General features: G+C 31.0%; 2 protein-coding genes across 3 annotated transcripts in view; one reads left to right on the forward strand and one right to left on the reverse strand.

Moving 5' to 3' along the window:
• Nucleotides 1–1,169: 1,169 nt before the first annotated feature.
• Nucleotides 1,170–12,177, reverse strand: LOC143045668 (HUWE1-associated protein modifying stress responses-like). The gene is made up of 4 exons (XM_076218339.1): nucleotides 11,865–12,177; nucleotides 9,265–9,336; nucleotides 7,477–7,764; nucleotides 1,170–5,223 (listed from the first exon to the last, which is right to left on the reverse strand). Exons 1-4 carry the CDS (start codon nucleotides 12,058–12,060, stop codon nucleotides 5,006–5,008), a joined length of 774 nt encoding a protein of 257 aa, XP_076074454.1. The 5' UTR covers nucleotides 12,061–12,177; the 3' UTR covers nucleotides 1,170–5,005.
• Nucleotides 12,178–12,190: 13 nt separating this feature from the next.
• LOC143045667 (ubiquitin carboxyl-terminal hydrolase 7-like) overlaps nucleotides 12,191–19,384 on the forward strand; it is a 31,998-nt gene continuing 24,804 nt past the window's right edge. The window contains exons 1-12 of one of the 2 annotated variants that reach the window (XM_076218338.1): nucleotides 12,191–12,345; nucleotides 13,346–13,447; nucleotides 15,132–15,234; nucleotides 15,557–15,655; nucleotides 16,189–16,259; nucleotides 16,608–16,672; nucleotides 17,130–17,218; nucleotides 17,462–17,570; nucleotides 17,890–18,020; nucleotides 18,431–18,485; nucleotides 18,846–18,926; nucleotides 19,237–19,327. In XM_076218338.1, the coding sequence (XP_076074453.1) occupies nucleotides 12,318–12,345; nucleotides 13,346–13,447; nucleotides 15,132–15,234; nucleotides 15,557–15,655; nucleotides 16,189–16,259; nucleotides 16,608–16,672; nucleotides 17,130–17,218; nucleotides 17,462–17,570; nucleotides 17,890–18,020; nucleotides 18,431–18,485; nucleotides 18,846–18,926; nucleotides 19,237–19,327 (1,024 nt within the window). In that variant the 5' untranslated portion in view covers nucleotides 12,191–12,317. Of the gene's footprint in view, nucleotides 12,346–12,397; nucleotides 12,701–13,345; nucleotides 13,448–15,131; nucleotides 15,235–15,556; nucleotides 15,656–16,188; nucleotides 16,260–16,607; nucleotides 16,673–17,129; nucleotides 17,219–17,461; nucleotides 17,571–17,889; nucleotides 18,021–18,430; nucleotides 18,486–18,845; nucleotides 18,927–19,236; nucleotides 19,328–19,384 lie in introns of those variants that run through there. The other variant, XM_076218337.1, reaches the window with a different exon arrangement.

The raw sequence follows: 19,384 nt of genomic DNA on the forward strand, positions 1-19,384 counted from the left end.
ACAAGGGTAAAACTTAATGCCCTTTCCACTACAGAAGGGGCATTAAAAGACAACCTTTTAAAGTACAGTCAAACCATTTGATTTATACACTTCCTTTAGTAATTAATATCAATCACACCCCTAATGAAGTGGTCGGGAATCAGGTCTGTTTAGTATTGATCAAGGTTGGCAAAAAAGCGGTCAATACTAGTATTGACCATGCCAGTGGTAAATACCGGTAATTACCGGGAAATACTGGCAAATACTGGGAAATACCGGGAAATACTGGTCGATTGTAATTTTGAGTGGTCATTACTATATAAACCATTCTTTACCTGGTCAATTGTTATTACTTTTAATAATTAAATATAGAAAGTGTTCAAATCATTTTTAATGCTTTCAATTCTATTTCTATTGTAAATTCAAACAGTGATCTATATTGATTAATGTGTAGTAAAAGATAAAAACTTTTTGTCCCTGTTTCAAAATTTCCATTTCCAGCATGAAGAAGGTTTTGTCACAGTTAAATAGACAGGAAATAATTTATTATTTAAGGGAGTCTTCAAATATCACTTTTATTACTTTCAACCCATGTACTGTCAACTTTTATTGGGGGCTGTTGTTTTAGTAATTAATTTTTCACACCTAGCAATGTCAGGTGATATGTAAAAAGACCCATGTAACATCATTTACCTGTAGTTTTATTTACCTTTAATTTTAATTACCTGTAAAGTCATATATTTTGAATAAAAAATATACATGATATCTATATTGATTTATAAATGTTGAAATAATATGTAAATTTTATATATGTCTTAAGTATACAATATCATAATTCATAAAAATTAAATTTTAAATCAGTATGAATAAGTGTTATAAATGAATAAAACATATCAAATTCATTAATTTTATAAGCTGACACATGCATAAAAATTAAAGTTAAAGTATATTTAACTTTTTATCAAGTTTTTACTTCAATTAATTGTAAAAACAACCATGAAAATTTCAATTGACCAGTATTTGCCAGTATTGACCACTTTGGGAGTATTGTCCGGGGCGGTAAATACCGGTAAATACCACTGGTAAATACCGGGGGTGGTATTTACCGCCCAACCTTGGTATTGATACAAATGTGACACCCTGACATCTGTAGTAAGGGATATTCAGTTATAAATCATAAATACAGGAAATATGTTTTCTCATTTATTCTATACATCATTCTATAAATTGCAGTTGACAACTTATAAACAGTGTGTGCAGCATACACACACACACTTACATACACACAAATACATGTTACATACATTCCTCTTGTCCAAAATAAATATTTTTAGACATTTTAAATACTTTTTTCTACTTTATACAATTTTTGTTGATATTGAAATGGTTTCTCTGAGGCACTCATATAATTCGCTTTAATCATGATCATTCTACTTATAATAATAGACTTTAACCATATCATAAGCATTTTCTGAGACACTTTTACTCCTGGGCAGAATTTTACATTATATTCTACCTTGATCAAATCTATAAATAATAAGTGTGAAAATAAAGTAAATTGTCTTATAAACAGGTAATGTAAGTCTTTAAAGGAAAAAAAAATCTTCAGAATAAAAAGATAGGAAGGAGTAAGAGAAAGTTGACAGTTCATAGACTATTGGTTTTACTATACAGATTTTAAGATCATCAATTTTGGAGTCTTTATAAATTCAAGGGATGAATTATTATCTACTTTATAAATAATATCTTCTTTATGTTAATCACAATATGAATAACATGCACAAACATGGGTACCAGACAGTCTACTATAAATTCTTTTACAAAATTCAAAAAACTATAATACATACATACATTTTAATGATTATAATATATGGACAATATAAATATGTCACCCATCTTATACAACAGAAACACAATTTGCCAAGAGGTCATGATAAAGTCTCTTATCTACCACGTGCCACTAATCATAACCATATTTTAGTAAATGTATAACTTAAAACTGGCATATCAAGAAGGGCATCACTTGTGAAAACATGATTAACCAGATGTTCCGCAGGGCACAGCTTTATATGACTGCAGAGGTCGAACCCTGAACAGTTGGGGCATGTATGGACACAAAATTTAAGCTTGATACAGCTCTGAATTTGGATTGTGATAAAATAGTTGACACAACATAGATTTCTGACACAGAATGAATGTGGTCTAAGAACTTAAACTTAAAAACTTTAAATTGGACATTTACCTATTATGGTCCAATATCCAAAATCTAAATACATGGTTAGCATGGTTAGATTCAGCATATCATAGAACCCCAAGAATTAAATTTTTGATGAAATCAAATAATGTTCAATTTTAGACCCTTTAGACCTCAATGTGGACCAATTTGATAACCGGGCCCAAATATTAAAAATCTAAAACATGGTTAGATTCAGCGCATTGAAGAATCCCATATATTCAATTTTTGTTGAAATCAAACAAAGTTTAATTTTGGACCCTGATTTGGAGCAACTTGAAAACTGGGCCCATAATCAAAAATCTAAGTACATGTTTAGATTCAGCATATCCAAGAACACCAAGAATTCAATTTTGTTAAAATCAAACTAAGTTTAATTTTGGACCCTTTGGACCTTAATGTAGACCAATTTGAAAACAGGACCAAAAATTAAGAATCTAAATACACGGTTATATTTGGCATATCAAAGAACCCCAAGGATTCATTATTTTGATGAAATCAAACAAAGTTTAATTTTGGACCCTTTTGGCCTCTAAATCCTAAACTGTTGGGACCAAAACCCCTAAAATCAATCCCAACCTTCCTTTTGTGGTCATAAACCTTGTTTTAAAATTTCATAGATTTCTATTCACTTATACTAAAGTTATTGTTCAAAAACCAATAAAATGCTTATTTGGGACCTTTTTTGGGGTCCTAATTCCTAAACTGTTGGGATCAAAACTCCCAAAATCAATCCCAACCTTCCTTTTGTGGTCATACACCTTTCATTCCAAAACATGATTAACTTATCCTCTGATACTATAGGGCAGTGAATGGAGCAGTGAAGGCTTATAAAGAATGTCATAAGACAAAGCAGACTGTAAATTTATAACAGGACTAGAAAGATTGGGACTGACCACATTAAATCAAATGTTAAATTGTATTCTTTTATTTAAATGTCAAATATAATAGTAAATTAGCCAACTTATTATCTTCTTTTTAGTTTTGTATAACATCTTACTTTAGGTTTTTATGACAATGATTAGTGGCAGGCTTTATTGTACAGACATTCAATTATTTTGGCACCAGTCTACATGGTTAAAAAGTAACTTCAAACATACATAATTTTGGGGTTTATATATAATGACTTTTTTGATTAGCAATGGAAGAAATAAGTTTGAAAAACAAAGAGTAAAATGCACATGACTTTTAACTTTCTCTCATCCCCTAATAAATTCAAAGTTGGTGTTTCTTCCACATGACTTTTACACTGAAGGTTGATTTTAAAAAAAGAAGTTTCAACAATAAAGATAACAGCGAGAACAAAATAACGAAACATAACAATTCTAAATGATATATTAATTATCCACTATATCATGCCTACAACATTTATAAATGTAAGATGGGCATCAAATCAAAAAGAGTATGCCTCAGATATTATACAACTCATACATTGTAATCATATGTTTAAAATTATTACTTGTTTGGTGTAGTTACTGCCCAAAACTGAGAAAATTATACACTAAAACATTACTAAAGAGACAGATGTAATTCTACATACCCCAAAAATATTTTAACAACTGCTGAATTGTATTCCTGTATATATAAAATTCATTTTGACATAAATATCAATTTCATTAGAAAGACTAGTAATATACCAGTTAAAATAATGAACACATTCTGATAAAGATCTGTAAAACAATTTCTTATGAACAGATTGATACATTGAGCAACAAGCTTTTCACACAGTCACAAATGATACTTTTTACAAAATGAAAAACAACATCATCATTTCATCACAGCTGGCAAAATACCTTAGCAAACATTTCTATACTTAAGATCATTAATGTTTATATTCAAAAACAAAACTTATCAAAATAATGGATACAGGTTTGTCTCGTTTACATTGAAATACTTTTAACATTTTGAAAATAAATAAACATGAAATATTCAATTTAATTTCTGAAAACAACCACTGAACAATGGTACTTCTTTTATCAGTCACTGTATTTTGGAAAAAATGAAATAGTACCCTATAAAACTCATTTCATAGTGACTGTCAAAAGGGTAAGGATCCAACATTTAATGGTTGTCTTTTTGTTTAACCTCAGATGTGATTGTTTTGGTGTTTAACTGTAAGTTATTAATAGTCATATAAAATTTCCTGACTACTTGTTTTTTTTCTAGAATATTTGATATTGACAACAGAGATATTGTCTAATTCTGGTTTGCCTTGTCAAAAAAAATAATGCAGTAATAATTTTTGAGTTTTGAGACAAACATGCAGTTTCCAAATGTAATGTATAATAACCAGTGACACAATGTTCATGTATATATATGTAGTGAAATTTGGTATTTATTAAATAGATAAAGTTTGAAGTTATCATTTTATAATTTAATCAATCACATTGAAAGTAATCGGACCCATCTCAGATGGGAATACATTGTTGGTATTTTTGTGAAAATATGTAATATGATAACAACAATATTGCTCTCTACTGATTTGTGAAAATGTTAATTTTCAATACAAATACACAAATGTCTTTTTATGTGTACTAAAACTTGAAATACAGCCAATCTTAAAATAAAATCAAAATAGGATATCTTTTCTTCTAAATTCAAACTTTCTTTGTAATATAAACAGTTTTTTTTTTTTTAATTTCTGTGAAAACAACAGAATTCAAACCAAAAAATGTTTCACAAAGTCTAATGTAATTTCAGTTGTAAATATTTTTATTTTGTTTTGAAAGTCACAATTTAGCATTCTCTATGCATATACATGCATATAAACAAATACGAATTAATCAAATGTTTTTAAAACTTTCTACTTTTCTTTCGTGATGGAGAGTCCATTTTTACATGATCTGGTGAAGAGGTTCTTTTCCTTGAATCATAGTTTCTTGCAAATTCATCCAAAATAAATTTATTAAGTTCTTCTAAGCTATTATTTCTACCCGCGATTGGTTGAGAATTGGATGGTCCGTTATGTCCTTTGTATCCAACACTGATGTTTGACATAGCACCATTCAAACCTGAAATTATATACAACAAATGTTATAAGCTATGTATAAATTTGAAAGAATTTTAAATAGATATATTTTAAAGCAAAACAACATTTCAGACAATTGCAAAGTATCAAATATTAATGTCCTTCGTGAATAAGTTAAAATCTTAAATCTATCATATTAACTAGAGGCATTAGTCTCACATCATTGCAATGAGGAGCAAAGAAGATGTGGTCAGGTCAAGCATATAAATCATTACAGATAACCTAAATTATAAATCTGTGACTTTGAAATTATCTATTGAATGATTGCTGGTGTTTAACACAACTTTCAGCACGGTTGGCTATATTGTGGCAGGTAGTTTTTACTAGTGAAGAAAGCTAGAGAGAACTGTAGCAGGAAAAACAGGAAAAATTGGAATATTAGTCAATCTAGATTGGATCTAATGCATCTGCTTAAGTGCAGAATTTAAACTTATGACCTCATTTTTGACAGATTAGAGAAACAGTAGATGTGCTACTTGAAGTGAGTACTATCAATAATAAAATATTAATGAACATAGACATTGAATGCTATCTATCATATGTTTTTTTTTATTACTGTTTAGAACAAATAAGACCTGTAGTTGCTACAATCTACATCATTTGGTGTCTGGTGGATAGTTGTCTCACCAAACACATCCTAACTTACAATCAAACACATCCCTAACTTACAATCAAACACAATCTTACTTATATATGGAAGAAAAAGATTGGTGTACCTAAAGTTAACAATATATTTGATTTCCTCAAACAGAACAGATAATAAACTTCTACTATACTTGCACTGAGCATTGACATTTTTAAAATTCTTTTTTAATTCAGATAACAAGTTGACATTGCAAGATGATTCCACTCTTGTATTTTTGAAGAAATAAGAGATTCAAAAGAAATTGAAGTCATACATTTTGACCATACATGTAACTACACTGTTATTTGGTTGTACATTGTACACATGAAGTCAAGATTTCACTTGTTTAGTTGTTTTTAGTGTTGCTGTATTATAATAAACTACTAGTTGTTAAAAAAATTTGTTTAATGTTTGTTTTTGGTTATAAAATACATCAACAATACCCTTAGTTTCCTGTAAAAAAATCGAGTTGACATTCCCGCAACATCAACCAGGTGCTCCGCAGGGCGCAGCTTTATACGACCCCAGTGGTTGAACCCTGAACAGTTGGGGCAAATTTGGTCACAATATTCAAGCTTGATTCTGTCTGAATTTGATAGGTTTTTGTCACAAAATTAATGTGGTCAAAGATCTAACAAATCAATTGCTCAATACTGTGCAATTGAAGATTTCTTCTTGAAACTTTTCAAAATTCGAAATTTGAAAAATTTTGAAAAAAAAGGAAGCCCTTCAAAAAATGTTAAACAACCCCCCCCCCCCTCCCCCTACTTTTTGAAACCCCCTTGCAGCAATAACCCTTAAACTCAATCCCATGCTTTCCATTGCAGTATTGAACCTTGTAGTACAATTTCAGAGAGAGCCATACACTTAAACACAAGTTATTGTCATGATTGTTTGGAAACTAGAAACATGCTTCTTTTTAGCCCTTTTTTGGCCCCTAATTCCTACATATTTTGGGCAATTAACCCAAAACTTAATCCCAGCCTCCCCTTTGTTATATGGTACATTGTGGTACAATTTCAGAGAGATCCATACAATTACACATAAGTTATTGTCTTGAAACTAGAAAAATGCTTGTTTTGACCCCTTTTTGGCCCTTAATTCCTAAACTTTGCCCCCTAACCCCTAAAATGAATCCAAACCTTCTACTTGTGGTTTTAAACATTGCGGTATGATTTCAGAGCAATTGAAATACTTCTACACAATTTATTATCCTGAAACTAGAAAAATGCTTGTTTTGGGCCCCTTTTTGGCCCCTAATTCCTAATCGGTTGAGACCATCATCCCCAAAAATCAATCCCAACCTTCCTTTTGTGGTATTGAACCTTCTGAAAAAATTTCATGAAGATCTATTTACTTAAACTAAAGTTATTATCCGGAAACCAATGTGTCTTCGGACGACGACGCAGACGACGACATCATACCATTATACGATCCCAAAATTTTTTTGGAATCGTATGAAAATTATCACCCTCTATCTTCAATAGTTTCTTCAATTGTGCATTTTTTCCCACTCCGTCTTAAAAATCTTTAGAAGCCTGGTTACTGGTAATATCTACCCATAATTACATGTATTATATTGTTATATCTATAGATGAATAAATATTTTACCTTGTAGAGAAATAGCTTCTCTAAATGCTTGCAGGTCTGGTTCAGATGTTTGCTGGATTGATTCCCCATTATTTACTCTTGGTGAATGTGATCGTTCTAATGTTCTGTTATGATTATGTTTAGTACGATGGCGATTTGGTGGATTCTTCCCACAAAGGAATGCTATAAGGTCTTCCCTGCGAATATGTCGCCTTCTTTTTTTCACCCATGAGATAATGTCTTTAGTTCTGTGCTGTTTCCCCCGTTGTACTCCAACATCTACGCATGTTTCTAATGAATCAACACTATCTGTTAAACAATAAAAAAACCCACATGTAAATCAGGTATGCAATTAAATAGTCCGAAATGAAAGGGAATGGTTTAACCTTGAGAAAAATATCTTAACTTTTTTTTTTACAAATTTATGTAGTTAATTATGTCAGTGAATAAGTATTTGATGTCCAATGTATAGTCGCCGTCAGTTGAAATTAGTAGCGGTTATCGGTAAAAATAATCTAAACTATCAATCGTGTTCACATTTTTCACATTCCATTCATAAATCGCAAAAAAAAAAAAACACTACTGACCTACCTCTGAAGTGATCACACTGTAATAATCCTGACCTTCACATTTTCCAGAATGTTTTCCATTGTAATTCCGCCATCTTCGTTTCTATGAGGATCTTTGTTTACATATGACATTCGTCACTTACGCAGTTTCCTGAAATGTTCTTTTCATTGATGTGATAAGGTTTCCTGCGCTTTATGCAAATTTTATGAAATTGAACTCCACGGAAACACTTCCGGTAAAAACAATGGCGGAATCCACCATTCAAACTCGTCTTGGAAAATGTGAAGGTCAGGATTATCCCAGTGCAATCACTTAAAAGGTAGGACAGTAGTGGTTTTTCTTTTTGCGAATTATAAATGGAATGTGAAAAACTATCTCTCGAGTGAACGCGATTGATAGTTTAGATTATTTTTACCGATAACCGCTACGAATTTTAGCTGACGGCGACTATAGGGCAGTATTTAATGTATTTTGTATATTTTTTTTCTGTTACTATTGCATAAAGGAGAATTCCAAGTGTAAAATACCAAAGAAGTTTAAATACATGTAGCTGATTAAGAACTTTAAGTGTGTCACAGACTCACTAAATATTGTCCTTTGTTTTGGGGAAACATTTATGCCCCCTTCATCTAACAAAAGAGATTTTGCTGAGACAGTTAGTGTATGTTAATTTTCTTATAAAAAAGTCCTTTTTATTATAAAAATCTTCATGAATTTACTGCTATTGCATTACTGTCTTCCTGTACAGTATTTTGTTGTTATTTTCCTGTATGCAATGACCTTAACTACATGTAAGAGACCTCTAATAAGAAATTTGGCAACCGGGCTGTGAATGTGCAATGGGAAAACTCTGATGACAGGATGTAAACAAACATGTACTGGAAGGTGAACAGCATTAACTGATTCTTAAAGAACAAATTTTATACAACAAATCATTCAACAACTGTTAATGAAACGTTAAATTTACAAATGGGAACGTATTGAAATTATAAAACATGTGCTCCATGTTGTTTGTTTATCAATGTCACAATCCAGTTAACTTCAGCAGCAAACTCTGAATGGAATATTATTTGTTGATATGTTATAAATTTTGTAATCGATATAAAAAACATGCATACAAAACTTAATTAAGAATGTATGCATGCATTGGGTCAATAATTTCAACAACATTAAAATTACAAGTAACTTGTTTCATATAACTTTCAGTCTACAGTTAGCTAAAGACAATAAAATACAAACCTTTGTACAAATGAGTAACTGAAGAAGCAGCATTCTGAAATGGAATCCATACAGAATGATCTTGAATTCGATCTGTGGATAGAAATGAACATATCAATTAAATATTGTTATGGAAATATACAATGTATATTCAATAATCTTATTAAAGACGAACCATGTGTTCCAAGATGTCAAAATGATGATTTCTTTATTGCTGTCTTAACAGTATCTTTCAAAAAGTAAATGTTTAGTTTAATTCATTAAATTGTAGACTAAAAGATAAGATTAAAAGAATAATCATAGACAACATGAATGGGGCAAACCAATTTTTGATTCGGGAAGGGGAGTGTGACAATTCATATTGCTGTGTTGGGAATGGTTTAATTTCTCACAGGACAATCATTTCTTTACAAATGGCAAATAAAATAATTTCTTTTAAAGATTACAATCATCTATTTTTTCTGTACGCAACTTTTGATAAGTCTTAGACAGTTTATTTAGTTCAATTATCTTCTCGGCCGACGTTTAATAAGTAGTTATATCCATTAATATCCATTAATTATACAGGATTCTTTGAGGGATAATTGGCATACTTTTTTTTTTTATAATCAAGCTTATCTTAAGAACAGTCAAAACTTAGTTTGAATTCAGAAGCTACATTGTAGGTGTGAGATGATTGAATCACAGAAAGAGAAGCTACATTGTAGGTATGAGATGATTGAACCACAGAAACAGAAGCTACATTGTAGGTGTGAGATGATTGAACCACAGAAACAGAAGCTACATTGTAGGTGTGAGATGATTGAACCAAAGAAACAGAAGCTACATTGTAGGTGTGAGATGATTGAACCACAGAAACAGAAGCTACATTGTAGGTGTGAGATGATTGAACCACAGAAACAGAAGCTACATTGTAGGTGTGAGATGATTGAACCACAGAAACAGAAGCTACATTGTAGGTGTGAGATGATTGAACCACAGAAACAGAAGCTACATTGTAGGTGTGAGATGATTGAACCACACTACAGGACAATCATAGACATGTAACATGTTAGCCATTTGTGACCCACACTAGTAAATTGATTCCCCCCACCAAGGACCCTCAAAAGATTGAAAGGTTAACCTTTGAACTGTATGCAGATTGGGGAACTACAAATGAAAGCAATCCTCTTTTCCATTACAGTACAGAGAGTTTTCAAGGTTTCAACATGTACACAAGAAGATATTTTAAGTCATCACAATACTTTCATTAAAAAACACAGACTTAATTGGACCATTCTAATTAAATTAAATCCTTTAATTGCTCCCATTCATATCAGAACAGGTGCAATTATAGGATTTAATTTGAATATGATTGTAATTAGACCTGTTGCAACACATCAATCTTAGTTACTTATAGGCAACACATTGATTTTTTTTATAGCTTCCCTTTTCAATATTTACTCTTAGTCTTTATGACAATAGTTTTTTAAAAATCAGTCTCCTTATATCAGCAAATGTTTTTTTTATTATGTGGTTGATAGCATTTAGACCAAGAATTTATATAGTAAGAACCTACATGTACATGTACTTTACCATTTCTTAATTGTCCGAGTGGGTTTTTAAAGGACCATAATCACTTATTCAAGCTATTGACAGTCAGACTATTCTTCAGACACATTCAAAGCTGTTCTTTTAGCAGTTTTTCAAATAATCATTTTAAAGTAATAATAAAAATCTCCTTTTCATAACTTGTCTGAGTTGGTAAGAGTTAAGACCAGGTTGACTTGATTCATAGACTGTCTGAGTTATTTTGCATCCCTAGATATACGCTGACCAGTGGATTACACATGAATCAAGATATAAAAAAAAATAATCCATCAATAATATATTATTGCCGACTTCCTAGCATTAAGTCTGTGTTACTTTGTTTTACACTGTTAGATTACATTCTACTTTTGTTTATTATGTTTTACCACCCACTTGAAATCAACAGTAAGCATTGGGACATTGCTTTGAAGTTAATTGTTTATTGTTGCATAATGTAATTATCAATTTAGACTGAACGCTTCTGTTCCTATAATGCATATATACTAATTTACATGATGATTTACTATTTTCTAAGAAAAATTGTGTGAAAAAGAAAAAGACAGCAAATAGTGTCCATTCAAAACAGGAGATTCAAGTACAATTTGTTATAAAAAGCAAATGTAAATTTATGCATTATAGGGACAAAATAATTTCAGTAAATTATAAATTATGTCAATCAATTGTAACTGATTTTATGCTCTTTATTTGGCCATGTTATTTGGGAAATAAAAATATTCTATTCTGCAGTTTGAGGCATCTTTAATTCATATTCAATAATTATGATTAAATAAGCATTATTGTATTGCAATCCATTCAAATTCAAAATGTTAAATATAAAATGATCCTCGTTTAATATCAAAAGTTTGAAAACTATAAATAACACATGATTGTTAACTGATGTTACCCTCTTAAAATAAAGTATTTATAATTATTTTTATTATTTATGGGTTCATAATATTTTTTGCTGACTTTGAACTATTTTTAGAATTTAATTACGTAATCGGGTAGAATTGTTTATCTTTGAAAGCATTTCAAATTTCCCGTTCGCTAACCTTTGTAAAGCTGTGCCACTGAAGTCGCAGAATTTTGAAATTGTAACCAAAGTTTTTGTTGTGCGAATTCTCGTTGAGTTCGCAGACAATCCTCCATATTGGGTTCAGAATCAAGTTCCTCTAAACATTCCTCTTCAAAACTATTCATCCAGTGGTCTGGTGACAAACTACCGTCATCTTTATCTTCGTTTGCCATAGTAACAACGTGTAAAAACCCAAATGCCGATAGAAAATTGAAAATTTATAACATTCTTTCTTTCTCAGCTGGCAGTCAACTTTTTTAATCGTACCGGAAATAGGTACGAGTTTGCGCAAATGCCATAAAAACAATTATGACGAAAATAACCGAATAGTCACGAATCCACGCGCCGGAAATACTGTCGAAGACAAATCACCCGCCTTTATCTTATTATGTTGTGATGCATAAAAAAAAGTTATCACTGAAGACAGAAAATGACCGCAAAAGTCAGCAGTAACAATGGTAACAACTATGTTCAGGCAAAATTGAAAATTACAAATAGCTATCCCATGTTGCCCCACTTTATACCGCCATCTTGTTTATTTTCATTCGCAATATCGGCATATCATTCATGATTTTACTGAAAGAATATGCCTGTTGTGATTCCCCTTCAATGGGGATAATTTTGCAGACATAGGGCGGGTTATAAGCAAGCAGAAGGTGACCGTTCCGCCAAAAAGTCCGTCAACTCCAGGGCGAGATCGCAACAAAACGGTCACTTCAAATCACACCGCAATGAACCATGTGAAAGACGGAAAAACACTTACAAATGAAAATGTTGAACATGATGTTGAGATGGAAAACCATCTTAAAACTGGTGTGTATTTGAAACCAGTATTTATTGATTTAAACTATTGCCACTCCTTGTTGATAACAGGATAAGGATAAGGCAATACTACTTTGCTTTCCAATATTTGCTTTGTAAATTTTTCTGGGGCCTGGGCATGATTATCCTTAAAAAATACACCTTATTGCATTTTTCTATTTGGATATCTGTTCTGCTTGACCTGAGAATCTGTACTGGTTGAACTTTTGATGTAATACAACAATCACAGTCCATTGTGGTGTTGCCGTTGTATATTTTCTATATTGACTTCCAAATTTTAGGGAACTTTTGCGATGTCCAGTTATTGTGGACAAATAGCGATATTAAAGGTGAATGAAGACACCTTAAGATTTTGCCAATTTTATGCAATTCATAGGTTCATGTAAAATTTTGACTTTACAATACAAAATGTCCGACTCCACATAGAAAAAGTGATTGTTTCTATCTGTTGTAACCAGAGAGCATGATTTTCTATTCCCTGTACATTGCATGACTAGCTTGGACTATTTTTAAATGTAAACAATTAGTGAGAACTAAACAGCTTGTCAGCATCAAAGATTGTTTACTGGTCTACAAAATTTGGTAATATCTATATAATTTGTTATTAGTTATTCATTTTCCTTTCTTAATTTACAGAGGAGGACCAGGAGAGGGGAGAGGATGCCAACATGATTCCTGTAAATGGAGACACAGACAATGAAAAGGGAGCTAATAACCAGGAGGAAGATATGGAAGAAGGTAACCAGAATCGGTTCTAAATTAATATATTGTTTGTTTCCCCAATCCAGACCCTGCCAAACCAGGTGGTTAGGTAGGTAGGGAAATAATGTTTTTTTTTCTTTCCAAAAGCAGGAACAATATCCGTCGATCTGGCAAGCCTGCAAATCAGAAAGGAATAAAATAATATTTAACTTAGTTTTGACAATAAAATTTTATTTCGGACTGTTTTTGCAGGGTTGGTTGGGATAGGGGAAACAATATTTTATTTTGGGCCTAAAAGTCTGATAACAGTCAAAGGTCTGTGTTGTTTGATATTTGTATAGTCACTCACAATACTGCATTTCTGCCAACATAGATATTTAGAAAAATAAGTGTTGTCATGATCAAAATTCTGCCTCGGACAATATTCAAATGGATAAATTCAAATGATTTAATACTAATTTTTCACCTATAACAACTGCTATATGAGGTACTCATGGAAGATAAGTTTTTATACAGCCGCAAAAATTGAATTTTTTTTGGTCGTATATTGGTATCACGTTGGTGTCAGTTTAAGTAAATTGAAATCTATGAAATTTAAACACAAGGTTTATGACCACCAAAGAAAGGTTGGGATTGATTTTTGAAGTTTTGGTCCCAACAGTTTAGGAATTAGGGGCCAGAAAGGGCCCAAATAAGCACTATTCTTAGTTTTCGCACAATAACTTTAGTATAAGTAAATAGAAATCAATGAAATTTAAACACAAGGTTTATGACCACTAAAGAAAGGTTGGGATTGATTTTTGAAGTTTTGGTCCCAACAGGTTAGGAATAAGGGGCCCAAAGGGTCCAAAATTAAACTTTGTTTGATTTCATCAAAAATTGAATAATTGGGGTTCTTTGATGTGCCAAATCTAACTGTGTACATGTATGTAGATTCTTAATTTTTGGTCCCGTTTTCAAATTGGTCTACATGAACATTAAGGTCCAAAGGGTCCAAAATTAAACTTAGTTTGATTTGAACAAAAATTGAATCCTTGGGGTTCTTTGATATGCTGAATCTAAAAATGTACTTAGATTTTTGATTATTGGCCCAGTTTTCAAGTTGGTCCAAATCGGGGTCCAAAATTAAACTTTGTTTGATTTCATCAAAAATTGAATCCTTGGGGTTCTTTGATATGCCAAATCTAACTGTGTATGTAGATTCTTAATTTTTGGTCCCATTTTCAAATTGGTCTACATTAAAGTCCAAAGGGTCCAAAATTAAACTACGTTTGATTTTAACAAAAATTGAAATCTTGAGCTTCTTTGATATGCTGAATCTGAACATGTACTTAGATTTTTGATTATGGGCCCAGTTTTCAAGTTGGTTCAAATCAGGATCCAAAATTATTATGCAATAGCAAGAAATCTTCAATTGCACAGTATTGTGCAATAGCAAGTATTTTCAATTGCACAGTATTGCGCAATAGCAAGAAATATCTAATTGCACAATATTGCGCAATAGCAAGACATTTTCAATTGGAGTTATCTTTCTTTGTCCAGAATAGTAGTTGAATCAACTTAAATCACTGTTTTATACAATATACAATGTATATTCACATCGTATATAGCTGTGCCCTGCAGAGCATCTGGTTGTAAGTATGTTTATCCTAATGATATTGTCAAGAGCATTTGAATTTTAATTCCTATCATATGAAAATGTAATCCTGTATATTTTCAGATGAAAGTAGAGCTGAAACAACATTTACCTATACAATTGAAAATATAAGCAAACTGAAAGATAGCATTTTGAGTCCATCGTGTATGGTTAGAAATCTTCCTTGGTAAGAATTCTTATATTTGTATTTATTTTGCACATCAAACTTCATGCTTAATATAAAAAAAAGAACTATTCAATTTTTATTACACATGAACATGTTTAATTGGAAAAAAGCTTAGGAAAATGAATACTAGTAATAGGGGAAAAAAAATGTTTTTTGTTATGAATTTGAAATATCAATTGGTATTTATGAATTTAACCAACTATTTATGTTTTTTCCCCCCATTTTTTTGCTACAAAAATACCTTTGATTATTGGCAACAGTTTATCAACAGTTACAAAAAGCTGCAAGATTATAAGTTTTTCATTACACTTTATCTTTGTAGGAAAGTTCTTGCAATGCCTCGGTGGAGCCAGAACCCTGAGAGACACAACCAGAAGACCCTGGGTTTGTTTCTGCAATGCAATGGGGATTCTGATTCAACGTAAGAATCCTTTGTTCATTTAACAGTGGAATGAATGTGTCCTATTTGGAATTATGATTTTCATTTATATTTTTACTTCATTGTTGACAAGTTTGTATCCAGCTTGACAGTCAGCTACAGAACAACAATATACATTTATTGATGATTCAATATTTTAACAGAATACCATAGGTAGACATTTTAAGTTTCAAATACATAGGCGAATCACTGAAGCCTGTTTTCAGGTCTTTCTTGTCTGTCAGTCTATCTGTATAAAATTAGAATTTTAGATAAATGCAGTTTACCATGAAGTTGTGTTCATATGGTTCAAGAAGGGCATAGTGTCTAATGGGCACACATTCATGTTCAAGTTTAGATAATGTTTAACATAAATGATTATCAATTACTTCTGTAGCAAAGACAGTGTTTAAAACTCAAATTTGAAGTCTTAATATTCTTCTGTGAATATAAAACAGTTGATAATCTAGTTTCTACAAATCACATTTATTATTATACATGTATATATATATATATATATAAATAATTTTTTTTAGGTCATGGTCATGTAATGCAACAGCAGCAATTAAAATTATAACACACAATGATGCAGAACCTTTTACAAGGAGTAAGTTGACAGATGTTTAATAATCAGGCCACTTTAAAAATATGCTTGTTTTCTCTCTCCCACTACAATGTATGTAAGCAGGCAAATATGTATTTCTTGACCAAAAAACCTATACTAATGAACTAAGAAAATGAAAGTTGGAAATAATCAAATTTCTTGTAGAATATACTTTAGACTCCCAGCTTTCATAATTATGAAAAAATGCTCTGTAATTGATCACAATTTAACTTGTTTTTTTGTGTAATTGTAAATAGATTTGATCTCATCTTATAATAGTTGAACTTTGACAAGATGAAATTAATAGAGACATGTTTTTAGTGTAAACAAAATTAATAATTGTTGTTGTAGAAATCCAGCATTTGTTCTATAGTAAAGAAAATGATTGGGGATACAGTCATTTTGTTTCATGGAATGTAAGTAATGACATAAACTACTATTTAGCCACAGTGACTTAAATTAAAAACAACACAATGGGTCCAGGGAAGGCAACTTGAATTTGCCACTATTTTTAGTCGTTAAATATCATGTTCTAAAAGTTTGCCAAAATTGCCTGTAGTATGTTTCTAAAAAATGAGAATGCTTTTGTAAATTTCATGCATCTGAAGTGCTTTTCCTGGGTCCCAGTTATGTTTTAATTGAACAGCCATTATTCCAAACAAGATAATTTATTTTCTAAATAAGTGAGAGTTCTTAGACATGAAAAAAATGAAGGTTAAGCATTGAGTTTTAGATGATACAGAATTTATATACATGTACACTTAATGCAAATTAAGTAATGAACATACCATACACAGTTTTTGCATGACTTCTGTATCCTAATAACATTTAGCACTAGCAGTTCACAATTTTCATCTTATAAATTCTGCACAGGAATTAATGGATCCAGCTAAAGGTTTTGTGAAGGATGACAAAATTACAATAGAAGTACATGTGAAAGCTGATGCACCTCATGGAGTCAGGTAAGTTATATTTTAACACATGGTGTATTTATATTACATACACTGGTCATATGACCCTGATTCATCACTCAAAGGTAATTATGACATATCCTGAAATGAAAAAAAAAAGTTGATGTAGGAATTATTGAAATAAAAAATTCTTTAATTATTAAAATTACCCCCCAGAATAACTAATTGAGAATTTCATGAGTATGAAGGATATTTAGTATTTTCGTTGAATTTGTGTTTATCTTTATATTCCAGTTGGGACTCAAAGAAGCATACTGGTTTTGTTGGATTGAAGAATCAAGGAGCAACTTGCTACATGAATTCTCTGTTGCAGACCCTTTATTTTACTAACAAGTTAAGAAAGGTAACTTCCATCTGTTGATTATGGAAACATAATTCAAATACAAAAAATACTATCATACATAGAGTTTTTTTTACATATTTTAATTTTCCATTACTAGGTGTTGGAAAAAGGTAGATGACTTTTATAAAGTTGTAAGTGTTTTGTCAGATAACAGTGTTATCATTTTATTTGTGTATACAATCTGTCACTATAATTAGAATATCCTAATCTTTACATCTGACCATTTTACATTTAAATGCATGTTGTTCACCAGTTAAATATCATCATACATGTATTATAGGACTAGGCAAAATGATTTACACAAATATATTTATTTTAGGCCACCTATTTGATGCCAACAGAAAGTGATGACCCAGAGAAGAGTGTTCCATTGTCCTTACAGAGAGTATTCTATGAGCTGCAGTTTGGTGATAAACCTGTAGGGACAAAGAAACTCACTAAGTCATTTGGGTATGCCTGTTGTAAATTGAACAGTTATGAATTCAGAAGAAAATAAACATAACACTTTTTGGAAAGCTAAGATCAGTCATCGATTATAAAGAAAAATAAAATAGCCTAGCCTTACATGTGATCTATTGTTATCAATGATATATTGAAGCCCTCTGGATTTTGTTATCCGAACAGGAAATTTGTATGCATGCGTTTGTCATTTCATTCTTTTAATTAATATTGTCTCTAAAGCTAATATTTTATCTGAATAGACAATAGGTTAAAATTAATTTCTCTCATATCATGTGTATAATTTTAAATATTTACGAGACAGAAAATCAGTTTAATAATTGAGTTGGAAATGGCTATAGAATAATTTTAATCAACTCTTCAGTTGTCTTGATGGTCATGTCTATACATGTGTGTTTTAGGTGGGAAACTTTTGACACCTTTATGCAGCATGATGTACAAGAGTTGTGTAGAGTGGTAAGTATAGCATTTGACTAAGAATTTAATCCTAAAGAACTGTTATTCCTACTGTTACAGCCTTCTGTATGTTTTCATGATATATTTATGAATATTCTGTGTGTATGCAATACAACAGCATTGGAGTATTAAAAAGTAGAATTGTGAAAAAAGTAATAAAGAGATAATAACTTTTCTTTTTGGAAGAAATAACATGCTGACATAAATAATTTTGATTGGAATTTGAGACAAAATGTGTTTTCACATGCCTTTTTAGAACTTTTTACAAAAATTATTTAATCTCCTAGGAAATTACCTGCTCTTAATTCACAAGAGTGCAGCCATTTTTGAATAAAAAAAATGTGTTAATTTATCTTCCAGTTATTGGAAAATATGGAGAGTAAAATGAAGGATACAGTAGTAGATGGAACAATACCACGGCTTTTTGAGGGCAAAATGTTGGTAAGTATACTACTAAATAGCATGTATAGTGTTCATGATGTGTTGATGATGCGTTCATATGCTTTTATGAAAAAAGCTGATTAAAAATCAACAAAGGCAAAATGAAAGATATAACAATGCTCAAATTGGCTGAAAATGATTTCAATGCAAATAATATTTACAATAGAAGAAGTTTTTAGTGATCATAGGACGTTATGATTCTCATTTAATTCTGTTCTTAATGTTGCATATGTAGTTTCTTTTTCCTGGTACAATACATGAAAATAGATACAGATTTTTAAGATTTATAAATGATTGTATTTTGTTTTAGTCTTACATCAGATGTAAGCATGTTGAATATTGCTCTCAGAAGGAAGAGGCATTTTATGATATTCAGCTTAATGTCAAAGGAAAAAAGAATGGTAAGAAAAGCATAAATAAGAAATTATATTTTAATATTTAAATAGTCAAATAGAATG

The sequence above is a fragment of the Mytilus galloprovincialis genome, chromosome 9, assembly GCF_965363235.1.
Source record: "Mytilus galloprovincialis chromosome 9, xbMytGall1.hap1.1, whole genome shotgun sequence".
Taxonomy (NCBI): domain Eukaryota; kingdom Metazoa; phylum Mollusca; class Bivalvia; order Mytilida; family Mytilidae; genus Mytilus; species Mytilus galloprovincialis.